Source organism: Oncorhynchus keta, chromosome 23 (genome assembly GCF_023373465.1).
Source record: "Oncorhynchus keta strain PuntledgeMale-10-30-2019 chromosome 23, Oket_V2, whole genome shotgun sequence".
Lineage (NCBI taxonomy): Eukaryota > Metazoa > Chordata > Actinopteri > Salmoniformes > Salmonidae > Oncorhynchus > Oncorhynchus keta.
In genome coordinates this window covers 28,412,704-28,437,262 of record NC_068443.1, presented here as the reverse complement: position 1 = coordinate 28,437,262, position 24,559 = coordinate 28,412,704, and the positions used below count along the sequence as shown (strand labels likewise).

General features: G+C 42.7%; 1 protein-coding gene across 3 annotated transcripts in view; it reads left to right on the top strand.

The window, feature by feature from the left end:
- The window catches only part of LOC118402540 (tenascin-R-like), a 130,191-nt gene that overhangs the window by 60,346 nt on the left and 45,286 nt on the right, over positions 1 to 24,559 (top strand). For all 3 annotated transcript variants that reach the window (XM_052476980.1, XM_052476979.1, XM_052476978.1), the window contains 2 exons: positions 12,005 to 12,612; positions 18,805 to 19,281. In XM_052476980.1, the coding sequence (XP_052332940.1) occupies positions 12,090 to 12,612; positions 18,805 to 19,281 (1,000 nt within the window). In that variant the 5' untranslated portion in view covers positions 12,005 to 12,089. The remainder of the gene's footprint in view (positions 1 to 12,004; positions 12,613 to 18,804; positions 19,282 to 24,559) is intronic.

Genomic DNA, 24,559 nt, shown 5'->3' with positions numbered 1-24,559 from the left:
TGTTTTGCATTGAAGTTGAACTTGATGTTCTCTAGTCAAGGTTTTCAAACTCCAGTTATGGACTAGAATTCAGAGCGAGAATATGAATGGGTACAATGTTGGAAGCAAAGGTTTCCTTATATTGTTTGAGGAAAGTTTTACTGTATATTGTTTGAGGAAACTGCTTAGAAATACATTAAAAAAGGGTTTAAAGCACATTTTTCAAATAAAAAGGGACAAAGTAGGTTTCTCGTGGCAGGTGATAAACGATGACTGTGAGGCAATCCATCTGCTGCATCAACAAATTGGAAATAGGATCTCCAAAAGATTACAAATTCCAAGGTATCAGCAATGATTCACACTGAGAGACCAGCCACAAGTAGTACTGTAGAGGCTCTCTCCTTCTCCTTACAGTGGTAGTACCGCTGGCAACGTGACAATTTCCCCCCCAAAATGTCAGCATCATATCATGTCTAATATTTTCTATCTTTCCAGTTAATAACCCAAAGTTTTTAATGTGTTCAGTGTTATGTTTCATTTATAAATAGTTTGAAGCGTAATTCATTTTGCATTCTAAATAATATGCAATTCTGTTTGGTGAAAATTATGATTATACTGTAGCAGAGCTTTCAAAATGATTAGGAGCCAATAGGTCCTAATATTCTGAGGACCAAACCCAACATTGGACAGGTTGAATATAGATCCTGCAACCCTTACTCAAGCTGAGGAAATGATTGTTATACTGAAAAACAGTTCTATAAAAATAGTGTAGCGCATAGCAATTTCCATCATATGATCACCATACAGTACAAGCAAACATGTCCAAGTAATATTGCCATAGCAAAGCCATTAATGCATTCCACAGATAATATACCACGGAAAGCCTATTATTTATTTATCTAGCTACCTTTATTTTGACCATGTAGGCCACTGAGAGAATTTGTCTTACAACAACCATCTCAATATTGTACAGTTTTAGTACAGTATGTCTTATGTTTTGATACACTGCAGGACAGCCAGGACAGCTCTGACATGCTCAATAAGGCAGGAAGCATTTTGAATGATTTAAAATCCCTTTCTCTCACAACCACATAAAAGTGAATTACCTGAAACAGGATTATCTGTATCGTTCTCCTCCTCCAGGACTGAGACAGCAGAGAAATACTAAACAGTGTCTGTGTGTGTTTCTGTGTATGTGCGTGTGTGTGAGTGCATGCCTGTGTGTGTGCGCTCATGTGCCAGGGTGCATGTTTGATACTGTTCTCCTATGGGACTGGGACAGCAGAGAAATATTCAACTCTGTGCATCTCTGTGTGTGTGTGTGTGTGTGTGTGTGTGTGTGTGTGTGTGTGTGTGTGTGTGTGTGTGTGTGTGTGTGTGTGTGTGTGTGTGTGTGTGTGTGTGTGTGTGTGTGTGTGTGTGTGTGTGTGTGTGTGTGTGTGTGCGTGTACGTGCCGATGTGTGTGTTTGTGGTACAATAGTACAACGTGGAGGGATTCCCAATGTAGCCATGGGACTTGTAATCTCTTTTCTCTTAGGAACACTGAGATAGGTATCATCAGCACCATGGCATGTTAAGATCTAACCCTGCAGCCATCCTCAGTGTATTTAATAAAACGGCACAGCTGTCGAAGAGGGAGGGAAAATGAGAAAAAAAAGTGCATTTGCAATTCCTTACAGCTGACAACACAACTTGCAAAGGCTGTCACTTTATCTCCCAGTAGGTAAGCAAAGGCCCTGAGGAAGAGACAAGGCGAGGAAAGCAAATGAGGATGGTTTCTCTTTTCATGTTGAGACAAGCATCCTGCTCGCTACTTTGTGTATCCCTGCAGCAGAGTGTTGGTGTGGTGTGTTTGTTCTTCACCCCGACTGACAGAGAGCTCATGGCCAGGGTGTGTGTGTTCGCCTTTAACACCTCTCTCTGTGTGTTGATAGGTGCAGGATTAGACATTGGCACAAGAGGACCACTGCTTACGCTCAAGTTAAGACAACATCAACCATAAAGATATGCTTTATTATTAAGTATTCATGGCTTGGCCTTCAGCATGCATATTGTGTTGACATGTATTGCTTTTTAAGTGCATCCCTCGGGTATACAGAAATGGGATTAAATTGAAAGAGTACTGGTTTGTTATAAAGATACTGTACTAGTATACACATTTTGAGCATTTAGTGACTCGTTTTCTATCATCTTCAATTAAACTTCCAATTTCCTCAACTGGTTGAAAAAGTGAGTTATCCCTTGGTGCATGCTGCAGAGCATTGTGGGGCTCAAGAGACCAAGAGTAATTGTCTGACTGACTTGGCAACACTTCATTTTTTAAACTCGTGATCACAAAGATACAGCCAGGGCTTAGCAGTGAGTCGGTAATATCGTACTGTGGAGATTCATGTATTCTTTCCACACAACAGTAGATGAGTATTTTTTTATGTGTGGCGGCGATAGTGGGATCAGAGACTCTAGTCTAGATCCCTCTGGGATATTGCATCTTTAATGTCTTACTGAAATACTTAGAGGAACTGTTGTTATTGTGGTGGAGCAGCAAGCATGAGATGGAGGTGAAGTACCAGCCACTGGAAGCCTTTGATCCCTGATTTCTAACCAATGGGGATTAGTGGCCCCATCATAGTGAAGGCTTCAGGCATGACTACGTATGGTGGTGACAGTAACACACACACACACACACACACACACACACACACACACACACACACACACACACACACACACACACACACACACACACACACACACACACACACACACACACACACACACACACACACACACACACACACACAGCCCCTTAGGCTGACGAGTTGTCCTCCCAGGATAAGGTAGAGCTAGTGGTCTAACAGCTGCCTGTTAATTAGTTAGATCTGGAGATATTTCAGGAAGGATTTCATGCCCCTTGTATGAAATCCCCTGGTACAGATAGTGGTGATTCATTATCAATCTTTCATTATCAATCTAACCCAATATACCCCAATATAACCCTGGCTTGATCAATAATGGATGATTGGGAATGGATTGGTTTCACTATCTACACTTTCAACTTTCTACACGGCATCAAAAGGCCTGTTTCCAAACTTCTATAGGTATATTAAAATATCTTATTAATCATAACCAGTCAAATATTACTAGGTGAAAGTCAGGATAAAACAAAGCTTTATGAGTCAGCCAATGCTAGCAATGTCCATTCTTTTGTTGTTAACATTCTTGTGTAGAAGTGTTTGATATTTATGAAAGTCAACTCAATGTTCAACTTGTCTCTGAGCATATTTACACATCCTATTTTCTCTTCTCCTTGCAGCGTGTTATTTTCTCCACCTATCCGAGTTGACAGGTAACTTATCTTCAGTTGATCTTTACAAGGTGATGCTGAAAACCTCTCGCGGACAGATTTCCATTTACCCGAGTGGAAGAAAAGAGGCATAAACAGTAGTGGACTGTGCATACTAGAGGCTTGTACTTTGATATCATCCTTAGACCCTCAAAATACCATGTTGCACCGTCCAAACAAAATCACTGTATCACTGAAACCTATATATTTTTTTATGATTGAATTAAATCCTAACGGTGTAAAAGGATTGATGTCTTCCTCTGGTTTGGCATCTAACTCAAACAGGCACCAACAAGAAAACACATCTATCCCGTCTTGATTCCGGTAGTTATTTCATCATTTCTCTGGCACCTTGTTGTGGTATTATGTTCTTGTATTATGTTGCTCCGTCATTTCATCCTGCCTTCATCTCTGACTCTTTCTCGTTGCACAAAGGCAGAGAGAAGACGTTTCTTATATTTTCATGAAAGGCAGAACAGTAACTGTCAGTTCTGGCCCGCAAAAAAAACAGTCTCCTCTGAAAGAGGGAGATGAAAGGAGAAAATGACTTACGAGAGAAGGTGACGGAGACAAGACTGTTTCAAAAAGGCGGGTTGGGTTGGAACAGAACAGTGCTGTATCCTAAGAGGGAAGAAGAAGCCACAGCACTGACAGATTATTTGATGCTTTGCATAAGTGGGATTCACTGTCAGGTTAGGAAAGAAAAAGCAGATACAGAAACATGGGTTCATTGGAATGAAGTTGGGTCTGAATCATTAGCAGTCGTGGGCTTATAGGGATTCCCAAATGCTTTAACGACAGCAATACTGCTGCAGGACCCAAGGGACAGAACTCAGTCCTCGAGTTAATAAAGAACATGCATCCTCTTCGAAAGACACCTTGTGGATCACACATTCAATATTTTTGTGTTATTGTGTTATTGTGTTATTTTAAACTTGGACAGAAAAAATGTTCCTCACAACAACATTTGCACGAATGGAAAACAATACTGAGACATGTATTTTGACATATTTTAAATATATGGTCTGAAACAATAGATCACAAGAGAAGCAGTTCCTTTAAAAGCAGACCGTCACCATGGTGCCCAGCATGCCTGCAGCCTCTGACCTGGTGGGACAAATATGAAATTAAATTCTCCTGAATCATAGCGGCATGAACAAAGTGAGTCTTCAGCAGCATTTAAATGGACTGTGCCTGAGTCCCAAATGGCAACCTATTCCTTATATACTATGGGCCCTGCACTAAGTAGGGTGCCATTTGGGATCCAGGCTGTGTTATGCTTTACTGTCCCTCCATTAAACAGGGAACCATTTGGTTGGTCATTATTCATGTTGTACCCCCTGAGCCCTCTGTATCTGCTGCAGCAGCTGGTCCCACAGCCTCTCCTCTGACAGATAGGAACAATGATAGCAGCTCAGAATTATGTTCTTGATCTGTATCTTGTCTACCTTTTATCAAAGCACTAAGTAACATTCTTGCAGATAGCATATTTTAGCAGATGGCATGTTTCTTTCATTGCAATATCAGCCAAAAGGTGACTTCTTGCTCACTCTGCACTATTGAGGCTACTGAGGACTGACGGGGTATTTATTTTATTCAGAAATATTGCATTTCCCTTGTAATTTGCAGATAAGAAACTTCTCCAAATATTACTTTGTTAAGCTGTATTTATTTTTTAAACAATGTGATCAGGTAGTAATGGCACGCGTCCTTATGTGAAAAAGGCCTAAGGACTGAGGTGTAATGGAGATCTTCAAACCTTTTAGGTCGCAGGTACTGAAAGTGAGCAGTGGCCAATGATCCTGAAAGACAAGGCAATTTGCCAAGTGCTACTGGAGTAATGATAATTGAATCGGAATGTTGCAATACAGAGATTTACAAGGTAGAGAGGGGCAGAGCGCCTGTGGAGGCTGGCTACTGCTACAGTGTGCATGTCGGGATGTTTGCACATTAACCTGTACAAATAGGGGTTACCAATTCACTTCCCAGGGCCTGGCTGGGCCTGTCTGGGCCTCTCTGTGGTGCGGCTAGCTAGAGCCTGCCCGAGCTCTGTAGCAACCCAGCTCACCCAACTCCATCAGTGATTCAGCACCGTACACACAGACACCTCTTTATTCAGCAGTTCAGGTCTGGACCGATATACCGTGTGAAATAAAGGAGGACAGCTAGAGAGATTTCAAGCGAAAGATGGAGTTAAACAGACGCTAGGAGGATAGGGAGCAGCAGAATCGCAGCATCCCTCTGGTGCTCTGCCCCCCCATGTTTTCCATTATGACACAGGACATTGGGTATGAAGTGACTCTGACAGTTAGTATACCGTAGATTATTCTGGAAAGCCCTAGTACAGTATGTTTAACAGGAAGTTTGACCTACTGACGGATCCAGGTAGTAGCTAGTCCCCCAAGGCTCACTTGTCTTTGCAGAGAGAAAGTCCTCTACGGGACATACAGTATATAAACACAATGTTCAGTACTGGGAGGAATAGAGAGGAGAAGGGAGAAGTGAGGAGTAGGGAGGAGAAGTGAGGAGTAGGGAGGAGAAGTGAGGAGTAGGGAGGAGAAGTGAGGAGTAGGGAGGAGAAGTGAGGAGTAGGGGAGAGAAGTGAGGAGTAGGGGAGAGAAGGGAGGAGTAGGGAGGAGAAGTGAGGAGTAGGGAGGAGAAGTGAGGAGTAGGGGAGAGAAGTGAGAAGTAGTGAGGAGAAGTGAGAAGTAGGGGAGAGAAGTGAGGATTAGGGAGGAGAAGTGAGGAGTAGGGGAGAGAAGTGAGGAGTAGGGAGGAGAAGTGAGGAGTAGGGAGGAGAAGTGAGGAGTAGGGAGGAGAAGTGAGAAGTAGTGAGGAGAAGTGAGAAGTAGGGGAGAGAAGTGAGGATTAGGGAGGAGAAGTGAGGAGTAGGGGAGAGAAGTGAGGAGTAGGGAGGAGAAGTGAGGAGTAGGGAGGAGAAGTGAGGAGTAGGGAGGAGAAGTGAGAAGTAGGGAGGAGAAGTGAGGAGTAGGGAGGAGAAGTGAGGAGTAGGGAGGAGAAGTGAGGAGTAGGGAGGAGAAGTGAGGAGTAGGGAGGAGAAGTGAGGAGTAGGGAGGAGAAGTGAGGAGTAGGGAGGAGAAGTGAGGAGTAGGGAGGAGAAGTGAGGAGTAGGGAGGAGAAGTGAGGAGTAGGGAGGAGAAGTGAGGAGTAGGGGAGAGAAGTGAGGAGTAGGGAGGAGAAGTGAGGAGTAGGGAGGAGAAGTGAGGAGTAGGGAGGAGAAGTGAGGAGTAGGGAGGAGAAGTGAGGAGTAGGGAGGAGAAGTGAGGAGTAGGGAGGAGAAGTGAGGAGTAGGGAGGAGAAGTGAGGAGTAGGGAGGAGAAGTGAGGAGTAGGGAGGAGAAGTGAGGAGTAGGGGAGAGAAGGGAGGAGTAGGGAGGAGAAGTGAGGAGTAGGGAGGAGAAGTGAGGAGTAGGGAGGAGAAGTGAGGAGTAGGGAGGAGAAGTGAGGAGTAGGGGAGAGAAGTTAAAAGGCTTTAAGGCCTCTTTTCCACTCGGATAAGCTGAGTTTATAAAGATATGCAGAGCGTCGCCTCAGAGTTACAACAAGGATGCTCTTCCCTGAGGGCGCCGGGAGACACTGTGATCTAGCACGGCACATGGGAGGTTAGGAACATCAATGGTGCTCTCATATATAATGCAGCAGGTGGTGTAATAGCTTGTGTAACCCCTCTTTAAGAACCACTCAAGGTAATGTCAGCTGAATGAGAAATGAAAGCAGATCGAAAGGAGAGCAAAGTGTTGAATAGAACATTTTTACAGAAACTTCTATTCCCAATAGATGTCAGATGAAATGTTAACTCCTCAAGGAATGATTTGCCTTTCTTTGATGTTGATTAGAGGTAGCCTAGTAACATTATGTATTTCTAACAATGATCTTGTCCTGGCGTTGTGCTGTATACCAGCCTTTGTATTCCTTCAAACCTGCAGGCTTGAAGTGTGCTGTGCCTGAATTTGAGAGCAATCAATCTGTGTGCCTTTTTGTCTAATATAAAACCTTACTGCAGGTCATTCAGAAGGTCACTCATCATTACACACTGAAAGTATGCTCCTGCAACATCTCCGCTATCTCCTTAATACAGCATGAGTAGGACATCTACAGATTGAATGCTTAGCAGAAAAATAGGATTGTGCGTTATGTTAGGGAAAGGTTAATGTATTTTTTGACCTACTCTGGCAGTAACACTGTGTAGCTTTCAGCATCTTAAACCTACACTGTATTTTTATCCTACTGTATGACCCTCATTGATGAGCTCATTAGAAAGTAAATACCCTCAAGAGTCAGAGTAATAGGCCAATTTCACAAAAAACACAAGAACAGCTCAGGGTTTTGATTATATTTACTGTTGAACAGACACTGATGTAGGTTTCCATTTGCATCATAAACATTCATCCTATATGAACACTTATGAAAACAATGGCGCTACACGTGAAATGTCACTGTTAATACACTGTTACACAGGTATGACAACAACTAACGGAATTCTCAATTTCCAAATGTCCAGACATGCTATTCCACATGAGCTTTTGTCATACATGCTCCTCGTCCTGACATTTCAATCAAGCCAGCCAGTCTACTATCTGTTCTCAGTGAGAATTAAGGTGAAAAGTGCTATTGGCCGTCAACAGACAGGAGTTATTGCATGGTTCGGCTTGATGGTAATGTTATGTTAATACCAAGGTGAAAGCAAATGCTGCTGATATAAAGGGAGGCTAAGTATATTTGTTATTGGAATGGCTGCTTAAAATGTGTGACAACATAACATTAATGCCTGTGATGATACTCAGCTTTTGTTCCTCTATGATATGTGGTGAGGAGTGGAGAATGTATCTCCAGTGGAAAAGTCCTCTACTGTATATAGACTCTCTCTAGTCATCCCTCTTCACTGTCTTCGCTGCAACTTTATGAGAAAAGTCATCTTTTTAAACCTCTCTCTACATCATTAAGACAAAACCTGATTCTGTGCATAATTATTTTTATTTTTTTTTACCTTTATTTAACCAGGCAAGTCAGTTAAGAACATATTCTTATTTTCAATGACGGCCTGGGAACAGTGGGTTCACTGCCTGTTCAGGGGCAGAACGACAGATTTGTACCTTGTCAGCTCGGGGGTTTGAACTCGCAACCTTACGGTTACTAGTCCAACGCTCTAACCACTAGGCTACGCGGGAGCATTTTTCATATCTTCTCTTGTATCATCTCCAGCCTGAGCCATAAAAAGAAGGCTTTGGATGGAAGGGATATTCAGCTTTATGACTATAGTCTCTGAAAGAACAGAAGTTAAGGGGGAATGTATATGGCTAAGAACAAAACCCAAGGTTTTACCCAAGGTTGTTTGCTTTTGGGTGTACAATGAAATTGAAATTGCTTTCTTTGTGAATTATCTGCCAGCCCACATCATGTTCAAAAATAGACACTTATTGCTTGTCAATGGCATTCCAAAGCTGCAGATGCTTACTGAGTGTCCTGTCAGAGGGTTTTGTCAGAGGGGTATACCCAAATGTCTATATGTAAAGTACAATTCGTAAATGTTTTATATTGAAACAGACAGTTTTCTAGGGTTCGTGATCATCAACTTTGAACAGAATTGCTTTATGCCTCAGTGAGTTTTTGATCATGCCAGCTAGCAGGGGGTCGGCCCGGGAAACCAATTCACATTCAATTTCCCAAGAAAATGACCAGTTTCAATAAAACCGACACCATTGTTCACTGGTCATCTGCCTTAGCAGGTACACTACTAATTTTTATACTACTAGTCATTACAGGGTATAGCTTAAAATGGCAATGTGCCATAGTAGCCCCAAACTAATTTCATGACTTGTCAACGTGCTCCCAGCTCCCATAATGCCTCCTCACTTCCACCCGTCCAGCGGTAGGCGACCCAATGGACGGATTGTGAGCCTCTATGCCGTCAGTTCTCATTACGCTCAGTCAGGAGGATGACCTATAAGTGCAGGCAGGGCAGAAATGTGTGTTAAAACACCTTGCCCTTGAACAATAAATTGAAATAGTCGTTGCTGTTGCCCCCGAGCCTTTGATCCTCATCCTCCTCTTTGTCGCTTCTAATTGAGAGGCGTCCTAATTGAGGCCCGACAACAGGCCTTGATAAAACACATCTGTCTACAAACACTGTGGCCTCATTGCAATTGCAGAAACCTAAAGGCCTGAGGAAAACGTCCTATGAATATCGAATCTCTATCCAACCATAGTCTCAACGCCCCTGATTCCTGAGCTGGAGCGCAGGGCAATGGGGGCATGTTGGTGTATCTCCGTTGCTGTGGCATAGAGGAGCAGGCCCATTATAAAAGTCCCTGTGTGTGTGGTTGAGAGTGAGTCAGAGAGCCATTCAGGGCCATTCATTTTCACTTTAATCAAAGGGACCCTGCACTACTTAATGGGTGTGAAAATAATGTTCCAGTTGGGTTTGTCCATTTGATTTCTTTCTCATCTTTCTGGTTCTCATTTATTTGGTGGATTTGCTGGTTAAATGGCTTGCGTCGTGTCAAACGGGATCTTTTCGCATGAGGAGAGGTCGGAACATTTCCCATTCTCTACAGGTGGGGGGAGGTTTAATAATGTACCCGTTCCCAAGGCCAAAGCCGTGTATTTAAAGGTATAGCAGGCAAGCCTGATATGTTACAGTACGTAAAACAGCATATTGGAACATGCAGGATCTCCCAATCCCTAGATGACTTTAGTTGTATAATGACTATTTCAGTTCAGCATCAGCACACATGCACCACATCTGTTGTGTACTCTCACCTTGAGGTTGTAGCGTGGTCATAAGTAACCTTCAAAGATATGTAGCAAAGACAAAGAACCAAAGATCATACCTGTGGTTGGTTTCAAAGATGTAGTCAATGGGAATTGCCCTGATTTGTGATACATAACAAGGAAATAACATGAAAGGTTGACTTCCCTTTCACTTCACAACGGGGCATTCGTCAACAACAAAACATAACAAGACAATTTTCAGTATCTGTCACATCGTGTATGTAGGTGGCAGGGAAGTCAAGCTCAGGAGAATCAAAACTTGGTATAAATGGAGTATTTTAATAACTTAAAACACAAACTCCAAAACCAAAGTCCGTAATAAAATAAATGTAGGTACAAGAACCCACCGCGAACCAATCCATAAAACATGAACATAATAATAAACCATTTCTGACAAGGACATGAGGGGAAACAGAGGGTTAAATACACAACATATAATGAACGGGATTGGAACCAGGTGTGTAAGAACACCAGACAAAACCAATGGAAAATGAAACATAGATCAATGATGGCTAGAAGACCGGTGACGTCAATTCGCCGAGCACCGAACAAGGAGAGGCATCGACTTCGGCACAAGTCCTGACAGTACCCCCCTTGACGCGCGGCTCCAGCAGCTGTAACCTGCAACCTATAACATACCTCGTCCACTCTCCTCAGGACTTTAAATGGCCCCACAAACCACGTAACCAGCTTCTGGCATTGCAGGTGAAGGGGCAGGTTTCGGGTCGAGAGCCAGGCCCTGTCCCCCGGTGTTCACCGGGGCCTCACTGCAGTGACGGTTGCAGTAGAGCACACTGAAGGTGGACGTGGGCGGCGTCCCATGTTTCCTCCGCGCACTGGAACCAGTCGTCCACCGCAGGAGCCTCTGTCTGACTCTGATGCCATGGAGCCAGAACCGGTTGATACCCCAATACACACTGAAATGGAGAAAGTTTAGTGGAGGAGTGGCGGAGCGAGTTCTTGGCCATCTCTGTCCAGGGCACGAACGCCGCCCACTCCCCCGGCCGGTCCTGGCAGTAAGACCTCAGAAACCTACCCACATCCTGGTTAACTCTCTCTTCCTGCCCGTTACTCTCAGGGTGAAAACCTGAAGTAAGGCTGACCGAGACCCCCAGACGTTCCATGAACGCCTTCCAGACACTTGACGTAAATTGGGGACCCCGATCAGACACTATATCCTCAGGCACCCCGTAGTGCCGGAAGACGTGTGTAAACAGGGCCGTAGGGAGACCGGGCAAAGGGAGGAGACGACAGGACTTCGGCAGAAGTCGTTACAGTTTCAGATACAAACTTTTGAAAAGGCTGCATGTATTCAGCCTCTGTAGGCTTCTTGGTATGCTGTGTTTGACCTCCTACACATACATCTTTGAGACATAACCTTACATACTGTCCTGATTTGTGTCCTCGTACAAAGTCATTTTTTCTCCATGAACTGATCCTAAGTGTGTGTCGTATAGTGTACGACTCACATTTTTATTCTGCTGATTGAGCTTTGAGAAAATCTCTCCATCTAGTCTAACAGAGATGGAAAAATGTAATCGCAGATAATCACTTTCTGACCACAGGCTTTTCTAGACAGGAATCAGTCCCTCAATGTGATTCATTCTGTAGTATGTTCCTGTCCTCAAGCCCAGTTGCTGAAGAGAGAGGATTACAGTGGAAAGAAAAATCACTAAAGCCAGGCTCTATTGAATCCATATCAACATGTTCTATGTGCTCAATATTTCAACATCCCTCCCCTGTGAGAAAGATCAAATATTGTGTTGTGTGCAGAAATACGTATATTTAAGGATTCGAAAAACATCCCATAAGCATCCAGTTATTTTCCAAGGCAATTATTCTTTCACAATAGATCAAATACTATTTTCCATTTCTCTCTCTCCTCTATAGATCCTATCAGAAGTCTGCCGGAAGTTACGGTGGTGTCAGGAGAGCCCTAGATAGGCCCAAGGTTCTCACGCTGTGGTGTTTCACCATGGCCCCTGCACGTGGCTGGCTGCTGGGCCTGGCTCTGGCTTTACTCCTTCTGGGGTCCCAGCCTGCTCCATCCCTATCCGGTGAGGAGCAGAAGCTGGTCCGGACCACCAGGGTCAGACGACAGGCCCCTCCAGGTGGCCCCACCAGCCCACTTAACAACCAGACAGTCAAGGAGCAGCCCATGGTCTTCAACCATGTGTACAACATCAATGTTCCCCTGGAGTCTCTGTGCTCTGTGGATCTTGAATCAGCAGCGGCTCCACCCAGTCAGGCTTCCAGGGGAGCAATGTCCAGTGGGGGTGGGGAGGACCCCACAGAGTTCACAGAGCAGACAGTGGACACAGACAGCCAGGTCACCTTCACCCACCGCATCAACATCCCCAAACAGGCCTGCGCCTGTCCCGCAGCCAACAGCATGCAGCAGCTGGCCACCCGCATCGAGATGCTGGAGAGAGAGGTGTCGCTGCTCAGAGTTCAGTGCAGCTCTGGCAACTGTGGCTGTGAGGAGAGTTCAGCCATGGGTAAGTAGGGAATAATAGCACAGCTTGACACTGTTATTAGAGTTACTGTACCCTGGTCATAGGCTACTTTGAGGCCAATGTGGAATGTTAGGTTTTTATTTATTCAGTTACTGAGCATCTTGGTTCAAGTAGCACGAGGATATAAAGCCTGGGGGTTTGCGATTTGTTATTTTATTTGGATCCTCATTAGCTGTTCTAAAAGCAGCGGATACACACAACACATAAAACATGACACAATAGCCAACATCAATAGACAAGAGCTCAAGGACAGAGCTACATTCATCTAAAAGAAGACTATGGAAATGATAAAGGTCCTGTAATCACAAAATATTAAGACAGGGAGACCTATAATATATGCCTACATTGTCATATACAGTATATTAATTTCATTCTTGCAGTCAAAAGTTTAGACACCTACTCATTTCAGGGTTTTTCTTTATTTAAAATATTTTCTACATTGTAGAATAACAGTGAAGACATCAACATTATGAAATAACACATATAGTATGGAATCATGTACTAACCAAAAAAGTCTAAATATATTTTATATTTGAGATTCTGCAAAGTAGCCACCCTTCGCCTTGTTGACAGCTTTGCACACTCTTAGCATTCTCTCAACCAGCTGCATGAGGTAGTCAGCTGGAATGCATTTAAATTAACAGGTGTGCTGTCGTGGTGATTTCCTGTATTACTAAACATTGAGATGGCAAACCACACACAAATCAGAGTTATATTATAGTCCATCTTTAATTATATGAGCTTCACCATAGCCCTTTTTGACTCTCAGATCAATTCAGTGTCTATAAAATAATTATCTGAGAGTGCTTACAAAACAATTCTTAGTGTAATTTATAGCCAAGACACACCCATCTCAACTCACATGACGAAACCCAGATCTCAGGAACATTACACAAAGAACCTTTTACTTGAAAGAGGAGTATCCAATAGCTAGATAGCATTAGCTATAAATTATCGTTCAGTTTGGTCTCCTAAACGAAGTTCTCATTTAGTTCTTGGTACAACATAGTACCAAACCATTACCTCATGCAATGGCATATATCAATTGTCAATTCTAGATACACCCATCTCAAATACACCCCCTCCTGGACAAGATCAGAAAAGACAGTGAGCCTCTTAGGTCATGTACTAGATCAAGATAAGGGCAACCTCAGAGGGGACATACAATAGTTCCAGACACTGCCATACTCCTCCCCCCAATGGGAAAAGTAGGGAGTGACTGGTGTACAGACATTGTGGAGCCCTTCACATGGTTTAACAGATACATTGACATATGAAGACACGCCTGACCTCTCCCCTCTCTGGGCCCCAAGTGACTAAGCCCTAGCAGAGAAGGGATAACTGCAAACTGCCAACAGTATTATCCAAAAGAAGACATCCTAATGACAAACATCTCACATAAGCATTATTATGTAAATTAAACATCCTATTTATCAATGTTTCCTAACTAATTCTGATTCAGCCACGACAGTGCCTTGTTAAAAGTTAATTTGGGGAATTTCTTTCCTTCTTAATGCATTTGAGCCTGTCAGTTGTGTTGTGACAAGGTAGGGGAGGTATACAGAAGATAGTCCTATTTGGAAAAAGACCAAGTCCATATTATGGCAAGAATAGCTCAAATATGCAAAGAGAAACGACAGTCCATCATTACATTAAGACATGAAGGTCAGGCAATTCGTAAAATGTCAAGAGCTTTTTAAGTTTCTTCAAGTGCAGTCGCAAGTGCTATGATGACACTGTCTCTCATGAGGACCGCCACAGGAAGACCCAGTGTAACCTCTGCTGCAGAGGATAAGTTCATTAGAGTTAACTGCACCTCAGATTGCAGCCCAAATAAATGCTTCACAGAGTTCAAGTAACAGACACATCAAGTAACAGAATAGTCAACTCTTCAGAGGAGACTGTGTGAATCAGGCCTTCGTGGTCGAATTGCTGCAAAGAAATCACTACTAAAGGACACCAATAATAAGAAGAGAATTGCTTGGGCCAAGAAACACGATCAATGGACATTAGACCGGTTGAAATCTGCCCTTGGTCTGACGAGTCCAAATGTGAGATTTTTGGTTCTAACCGTTGTGTCTTTGTGAGACGCAGAGTAGGTTAACGGATGATCTCCACATGTGTGATTCCCACCATGAAAGATGGAGGAGGTCGTGTGATGGTGTGGGGGTGCTTTGCTTTGAATGAGTAGGTGTGTCCAAACTTTTAACTGGTACTTTACATACAGTGCCTTGCGAAAGTATTTCGGCCCCCTTTGAACTTTGCGACCTTTTGCCACATTTCAGGCTTCAAACATAAAGATATAAAACTGTTGTGAAGAATCAACTTTTTTTGTGAAGAATCAACAACAAGTGGGACACAATCATGAAGTGGAACGACATTTATTGGATATTTCAAACTTTTTTAACAAATCAAAAACTGAAAAATTGGGCATGCAAAATTTTTCAGCCCCCTTAAGTTAATACTTTGTAGCGCCACCTTTTGCTGCGATTACAGCTGTAAGTCGCTTGGGGTATGTCTCTATCAGTTTTGCACATCGAGAGACTGAAATTCTTTCCCATTCCTCCTTGCAAAACAGCTCGAGCTCAGTGAGGTTGGATGGAGAGCATTTGTGAACAGCAGTTTTCAGTTCTTTCCACAGATTCTCGATTGGATTCAGATCTGGACTTTGACTTGGCCATTCTAACACCTGGATATGTTTATTTTTGAACCATTCCATTGTAGATTTTGCTTTATGTTTTGGATCATTGTCTTGTTGGAAGACAAATCTCTGTCCCAGTCTCAGGTCTTTTGCAGACTCCATCAGGTTTTCTTCCAGAATGGTCCTGTATTTGGCTCCATCCATCTTCCCATCAATTTTAACCATCTTCCCTGTCCCTGCTGAAGAAAAGCAGGCCCAAACCATGATGCTGCCACCACCATGTTTGACAGTGGGGATGGTGTGTTCAGGGTGTTGCTTTTACGCCAAACATAACGTTTTGCATTGTTGCCAAAAAGTTCAATTTTGGTTTCATCTGACCAGAGCACCTTCTTCCACATGTTTGGTGTGTCTCCCAGGTGGCTTGTGGCAAACTTTAAACAACACTTTTTATGGATATCTTTAAGAAATGGCTTTCTTCTTGCCACTCTTCCATAAAGGCCAGATTTGTGCAATATACGACTGATTGTTGTCCTATGGACAGAGTCTCCCACCTCAGCTGTCGATCTCTGCAGTTCATCCAGAGTGATCATGGGACTCTTGGCTGCATCTCTGATCAGTCTTCTCCTTGTATGAGCTGAAAGTTTAGAGGGACGGCCAGGTCTTGGTAGATTTGCAGTGGTCTGATTCTCCTTCCATTTCAATATTATCGCTTGCACAGTGCTCCTTGGGATGTTTAAAGCTTGGGAAATCTTTTTGTAACCAAATCCGGCTTTAAACTTCTTCACAACAGTATCTCGGACCTGCCTGGTGTGTTCCTTGTTCTTCATGATGCTCTCTGCGCTTTTAACGGACCTCTGAGACTATCACAGTGCAGGTGCATTTATACGGATACTTGATTACACACAGGTGGATTGTATTTATCATTTATCATTAGTCATTTAGGTTAACATTGGTTAACATTGGATCATTCAGAGATCCTCACTGAACTTCTGGAGAGAGTTTGCTGCACTGAAAGTAAAGGGGCTGAATAATTTTGCACGCCCAATTTTTCAGTTTTTGATTTGTTAAAAAAGTTTGAAATATCCAATAAATGTCGTTCCACTTCATGATTGTGTCCCACTTGTTGTTGATTCTTCACAAAAAAATACAGTTTTATATCTTTATGTTTGAAGCCTGAAATGTGGCAAAAGGTCGCAAAGTTCAAGGGGGCCGAATACTTTCGCAAGGCATTGTACATATCAATTGACATAGGCTATACATACAAGTTATTTAGGTCAGATAGCGGAGGGGCATCCTGCCGTGAAGTGTTGTTTAAAAAGAAAAGTTTGCAAATTCGGCTGTTTGCTTGTGTAATTTGAAATGGGAGTTCCATGTAACCACGACTCTATAAAATTCTGTGTGTTGCCTTAAATTTGTTTTGGACTTACATTTACATTTACATTTAAGTCATATAGTAGACGCTCTTATCCAGAGCGACTTACAAATTGGTGCATTCACCTTATGACATCCAGTGGAACAGCCACTTTACAATAGTGCATCTAAATCTTTTAGGGGGGGGGGTGAGAAGGATTACTTATCCTATCCTAGGTATTCCTTAAAGAGGTGGGGTTTCAGGTGTCTCCGGAAGGTGGTGATTGACTCCGCTGTCCTGGCGTCGTGAGGGAGTTTGTTCCACCATTGGGGGCCAGAGCAGCGAACAGTTTTGACTTCCTCAGTGGTAGGGAGGCGAGCAGGCCAGAGGTGGATGAACGCAGTGCCCTTGTTTGGGTGTAGGGCCTGATCAGAGCCTGGAGGTACTGAGGTGCCGTTCCCCTCACAGCTCAGACTTGATGACTGTGAAAACACCCCTGGTGGTATGTCAGTTCAGTCACATAATTTCTACATGTACAATATGTCTGCTAATCAGATGTGCAGCCTGGCGTATTTTCCACTCCCGTTGCCTCATTTCTCTCAACAAAACTGTTTTTGTTTTCCTTATTTATCCAGGGGTCTTAACAGTTAACAGTCACCCTGCAAACAGTAATGAGTCATTAGCACGTTCCTAGGACGTCACAAAATGGTCACCTAAAGTCGTCAGAACGTTGCCATGGTCCCCTGAAGTTTTTGTCTCGTTCCTTATTGGCCCCGGGATTTTCATAGGATGCTGTGTCGTAGTCCCCTGAACATTCTTAGGACGTTGTGTCATGGTCCCCTGGATGTTTTGGTCTATTTTCCGGTTTGTCCCAGGGACGTCGCCTGATGGTCTTAAAGAAACTTTCTCCAGTTGGTCATGGGGACGTTTTTAGAATGTTGTGCCATGGTTCTTTGGAGGTTTTGTCTAGTCCCTGGTTGTGCCCTGAGGAAATGTTTAGGACTTTCTTGGGATGTTGTGTCATGGTCCATGGGATGTTGTGTCATGGTCCCCTTGATGTTTTTGTCTAGTTCCCAGTTTGTCCCAGGATAATCACCTGGTGGTTAGAAATATATTTTATGGGTCCCAGGTTGGGGCATATTGAAAAGGCAGTATCAAGTGATTATGTCAAATGTTGTTATTGATAAAAGAGTGTACCACTTACCTTAAAACCCACATACCATTACATTACTTATAATGGTTTGGGACACCTGGGACCATCAGGTGACAAAAACCTCCAGGGGACCATGACACAATGTGCCAAGAACGCTCAGGAGACCTTCGGGGGACCATGACACAACGTACAAAGAACATCGTAAAAACATCTTGGGGGATGTCCCTGGGACAACCGGGAACTGACAAAACAGCAAGAATGTTCAGGGGACCATCACATATCGTCCAAATAAATGTCTTAAAAAGGTCCCCGAGACTAATAGGGAACTATAAAAAGGTCCCCTAGAGAATGTTCCCTTCGCACCATCACATGGGACCATCACGTGACATCTGAAAGACTAGTAAAATTAAAGTCTTGAGAATGTCCTAATAAGGTCCTGACATGGTCCTGACAGGGACCTAGACAAAGGTCCCCAAGGGAACGTTCCCTTGGGACCATCAAGCAACGTTCTTAGAATGTTTAAGAACGTCAGTGGGATGACGTCACACCAAAACCATTAAGGGACCTTATAGGAACATCACCGAAAGTCCTCAGGACGTCTCCTGTTTGCTGGGCAGTTTTTTAATAGACGCATGCTTATTGATAACTGGAAGAAACGATGTCATAAATGCATCAAGTGCACATCAACAACAAAACAAATCAGACCAACAAGCCTTTTTTGCATCTTCAACATAGGAATCACTACAAAACCCTTTGTCTGAAAATCTTATACACTATTTTAGGCACAGCCTTTGACACATTGGCTTTTCTAGATATAGCCACTACATTATGATCACTACATACAATGGGTGTGAACACAGCTTGAGAACAAAGTTATATAGCATTTTTTTAGGTTCATAGGTTTATTTTACACTGTTACACTGTTACATTTTTTTCAAAATGTACACTGTTACAACAGACGATGTTAGCATTAGTAAACCATACGGTATATTTAGTGATGTGATTTTGAGTCTTTCTTTCTTCCTCTAGGTCGCCTGGACTTCATCCCCCAGTGCAGTGGTCACGGCAGCTTCAACATGGACCTGTGTGGCTGTGTGTGTGAGGACGGCTGGACGGGCAAGAACTGCTCTGAGCCACGCTGCCCAGACGACTGCTCCGGACAGGGAGAGTGTGTGGAGGGCGAGTGTGTCTGTGACCGCGACTTCGGAGGGGACAACTGCTCGGAGCCCCGCTGCCCTGCGGACTGCTCCGGTCGAGGGCTGTGCATGGACGGGGAGTGTATATGTGAGGAGAATTTCACTGGAGAGGACTGTACGCTTGGTCGCTGCCTCAATGACTGCTCTGACCAGGGCCTGTGCACCAATGGGACCTGCCAGTGTCGCCCGGGATATGTTGGAGAAGACTGCTCTCTGGCCTACTGCGCCAACAACTGTAGTCAGAAGGGCATCTGTAAGGAGGGCTTCTGTGCCTGCCAAGAGGGCTTCGCTGGAGACGACTGCTCTTTAGGTGAGAGAAAGGGAACAACAGGAAGACACAGTCGCTCCTCTGAGAGGATTATTTACCTTTATACTTTTTGCCATTGTTGTTTCGTAGGTTGGATATATGGGTGGATATTTGGTTATATGAGACAAGCATTAGTCTAATTTGCTGACTAGAACGGGCACACGCGTGTGTCCGCTTGCATGTTGATTTTGTCTATCCACACCAGACACGATCAGGACACGCAGGTTGAAATATCAAAACGAACTCTGAATCATCTATATTAATTTGGTGACAGGTCGAATATTCACAGAGGTTATGGTAAGAAGTTGTCTCAGTCTGCATTTGGTTCTTTGGGGATATCTAAGCCTGCGTGTCTGCCAAATATTTCCAAGAATTATGTTTTTACAGATAATAGCAATATTCTCCATGCAATAGCAGCTGAATCCACAGATTTTTCCCTACAAAACAGTAGTCAAATACCTCTTGCAGCCCCTCTGTGTTTCAAATAGTAGCTATAAAATTGGTGATGGCTTGCTGTGTAACAGCATTCATTTGTCAAAAGTCACATTAACTGAAGCTGAGGCAATATCTGAATCACACTAGCCTGGATTCACAGCTAATTCTCAGGAAAAGGCTGCTGATTCACACTGGCGTAACGCAGTTTCTCCCCCTCCCACCCCTCCCACCCCTCCTCATATCCCGGTGTGCCAGTACTGATTCCTCCTTTTGCTATAGACATCTGTCATCTCACAAGTGAAATGAAAAAGAGCCTATACTACCTATACTCTACCTCATTTTCAGCAGAACCTGCTGGAGGTAAAATAGCTTATTTCTTTGCAATTAGAGATAAAATAGCAGAGGCGCATGTGGGAGAGGTTGCGGAATGCAAAAAGAGGCCATTCAATTACCAGCGCTTATTCAGGACTCATAGGTTGGCCTGTATTGTAAGTGTTTCATATTATCAAAGTAGAAAAATCCGGATATGCTTTTGTAGCCCCATTTTCTCCTACTATGAAAATAATGAGACTATGGAATTTAAATTAGGCATTTGGCGATGTGAAAATGTAAAAACAAAGCAGCTGCATTCACAGGATGAGTTTACCTATCATAGAATGCTAATTGCCTTAACATCACTATCATTCAAAATTCTAGTCATTATGACTCCACCACTTTGCTAAAATGTCTCATATTGGAAAATGATTATGCATGACTAAAAGGTTGTCACAGTTGTTTTTAACCCCCCCAAAACAAATGTACTGTTGAAGTCGGAAGTTGACATAAACAAGGTTTAATGACTCCAACCTAAGTGGTTCAGCCACTCCACAAATGTCTTGTTAACAAACTTTAGTTTTGGCAAGTCAGTCAGGACATCTACTTTGTGCGTGAAAAGTAATTTTTCAAACAATTGTTTACAGACAGATTATTTAACTAATAATTCACTGTATCACAAATCCAGTGGGTCAGAAGTTTACATACACTAAGTTGACTGTGCCTTCAAACAGCATGAAAAATTCCAGAAGATTATGTCATGGCTTTAGAAGCTTCTGGCTAATTTACATCATTTGAGTCAATTGGATGTGTACCTGTGGATATATTTCAAGGCTTACCTTCAAACTAGTGCCTCTTTGCTTGACATCATAGGAAAATCAAAAGAAATCAGCCAAGATCTCAGAACAAAAATGATAGACCTCCACAAGTATGGTTCATTCTTGGAAGCCATTTCCAAACACCTGAAGGTACCACGTTCATCTGTACAAACAATAGTACGCAAGTACAAACACCATGGGACCACGCAGCCGTCATACCGCTCAGGAAGGAGACGCGTTCTGTCTCCTAGAGATGAACGTAGTTTGGTGCGAAAAGTGGAAATCAATCCGAAAACAACAGCAAAGGACCTTGTGAAGATGCTGGAGGAAACAGGTACAAAGTATATCCACAGTAAAACGAGTCCTATATCGACATAACCTGAAAGGCCGCTCAGCAAGGAAGAAGCCATTGCTCCAAAACCGCCATAAAAAAGCCAGACTATGGTTTGCAACTGCACATGGGGACAAAGATCCAACTTTTTGTAGAAATTTCCTCTGGTCTATTGAAACAAAAATAGAACTGTTTGGCCATAATGACCATTGTTATTTTTGTAGGAAAAAGGGGGAGGCTTGCAAGCCGAAGAACATCATCCCAACCGTGAAGCACGGGGGTGTCAGCATCATGATGTGGGGGTGCTTTGCTGTAGGAAGGACTGGTGCACTTCACAAAATAGATGGTATCATTAGGTAGGAAAATGATGGGGATGTATTGAAGCTACATCTCAAGACATCAGTCAGGAAGTTAAAGATTGGTCACAAATGGGTCTTTCAAATGGACAATGACCCTAAGCATACTTCCAAAATTGTGGTAAAATGGCTTAAGGACAACAAAGTCAAGGTATTGGAGTGGCCATCACAAGCCCTGACCTCAATCCTATAGAAAATGTGTGAGATGAACTGAAAAAGCATGTGCGAACAAGGAGGCCTACAAACCCGACTCAGTTATACCAGCTCTGTCAGGAGGAATGGGCCAAAATTCACCCAACTTATTGTGGGAAGCTTGTGGAAGGGTACCTGAGACGTTTGACCCAAGTTAAACAATTTAAAGGCAATGCTACCAAATACTGATTGAGTGTATGTAAACTTCTGACCCACTGGGAATGTGATGAAAGAAATAAAAGCTGAAATAAATCATTCTCTCTACTGTTATTCTGAAATGTCTCATTCTTAAAATAAATTGGTGATCCTAACTGACCTAAGACATGGAATTCTTACTCTGATTAAATGTCAGGAATAGTTAAGAACTGAGTTTAAATGTATTTGGCTAAGGTGTATGTAAACTTCCGACTTCAACTGTTCCTAATGCAAATGGTTTTGAAGTTTGTGCCAGAGAGATACTGTACAGGAGCTCTCACGAGTAGTCAGGTGGTTGCATGTGAGCCTGTCAATCCTCTCGCCTCCTCTTGTTAACAGAGTTGTTCACTGACTGACAGACATTTTCAGCCAGAGAGAACACATCAATGACCTTGCCTTTCCAGAACCAACAATTTTTGACTTCAAACATTCTTTGACAAAACCTACACTTTCAACTTCCATACAGTAGCTCAGCTGCATTAAATAGACAATTGATTTTCCTACTCGGTCTTCATGACACCTGCACTTTGAATCACCCTTTTCCATTATTGCTCAACTGAACTGAGTGATGGAAGAGAATATGAATTTGGAATCGATAGCTCAATCCACCAGAGGTAGAAGTATCTTTGCTTACCCTCCTCGGGAGCCACACGTCTTCACCATGTCCTCATTAATGTATTCACTCCGAAAAGCATAGCTAACTTCAATGTTGTGTGTCATTTTCAGGATAACCTCATTACAGCAGTTTAAACAATGCAACAATCTTCCATAATGTTGCGTAATACAATGACCTTTGGCCTATTTAGAATTTCCGATAAACAGTCCCAAAACACTAAACTCTAATTACGCTTTCATAAGTCATTCGCTGCCCTGTAAAAAAAGAAGATCAGTCAAGCAGCGAGTCTGTTTGCTGTGAGCAATAATAAGTGAGATGGATGGAAACGGAAAACAGTGGCGTGATGTGGTACTCAGCTGTGCTGTGGGGCATTGGCCTCATCATGCCAGAGTCCTGACCCTGCTGACCCTCAGTGTAGCGCAGTGCAGCGGTACAATGGTTCACTCCCCTCCTCCCTCTGCTGACCCATACAAATCAAATCAAATCAAATTGTATTTGTCACATGCAGTGAATACAACAGGTGTAGACTTTACTGTGAAATGCTTACTTGCGAGCCCTTTCCCAACAATGTAGATGTAAAAAGTTAGAACATTTTGCTAAATAAAAAAAAAGGAAATAGTAACACAATAAAATAACAATAACGAGGCTTTATACAAGGAGTTCTAATACCTCGTCAATATGCAGGGGTACGAGGTAGTTAAGGTAATTGAGGTAAAATATCCATGTAGGTAGGGGTAAAAGTGACTAGGCAATCAGGATAGATTTTAAAAAACAGAGTAGCAGCAGCGTAGGTGAAGAGTGTGAAAGAGTGTGAAACTGTGTGTGTGTGCGCCTGCGTGTGTGTGTGGGTTGATAATATATATGTGTGTGTGTGTATGTGTAGTGTTTGTATGTGTGTTTTGGAGTATCAGTGTAGTATGTGTAAGTGGGTGGGTAGAGTCCAGTGAGTGTGCATAGAGCCAGTGCATGGGGGTCAATGCAAATTGTCCTGATGGCCATTTGTTTAACTGTTTAGCAGTCTTGTGGCTTGGGGGGTAGAAGCTGTTCTCTGTGATTAATGAGAGGCAGCTATACTGTAGGCTTAGTACTGGAGGGAGGGTCTGGCCTGTCTCAAAGACTGTGTCATAGAATTCATAGCTGATTTTGAATAGGCTTTTGAGAAAGTATGACTAGAATTTATATAAAAATGCCTAATTTTGGAGAATAGTAACCCCAGTTGTAAAATAGTAAATAATGACTACTTCTCAGACAGTACTGTCAAGGGGAGTGAAGCAAGGTTGTCCACTGTCAGCATATCTATTTATTATGGCAATCAAGGTGTTATCTATCCAAATTTTATCCCTGCACAGCCTCATAGAGGATCTAGATAATTGATCAAACCTCTTTGGATAACAACCTAACTATGATAAGTGTACCATATTACGTATTGGATCGATACTGTGTAGTTTACCAAGAAAATGGTCTGATGGTGAAGTGGACATACTCAGTATTAATTTCCAGAAAGAAAGAAACAATCTCACTGCTATACATTTCAATAGAAAGTTAGAACTTGTTGCCATGGAAAAGTAAAAACCTGTCTATTTGTGGAAAAATCACCCTTATTAATTTAGTCATATCCCATTTTACCTATTTACTTATGGCTCTGCCTTAAATTATATAAGCAAAAAATATGAAATACTCTCCAGAATATACAGTGCATTCGGAAAGTTTTCAGACCCCTTGACTTTTTTCACATTTTGTTATCTTACAGCCTTATTATGAAATGTATTAAATCTACACACAATACCTCATAATTACAAAGCAAAAAGAGGTATTTAGAATTCTTTGCATATGTAGAAACGGAAATATCACATTTACAGAAGTAAGCAGTACCAAAGTCTAAGTCCTAAAGGCTCCTTTACAGCTTCTACCCCCAAGCCATAAGACTTCTGAACTATTAATCAAATGGCCACCCATACTATTTACATTGACACTGTGTTTTTACACTGCTGCTACTCGCTGTTTATTATCTATGCATAGTCACTTT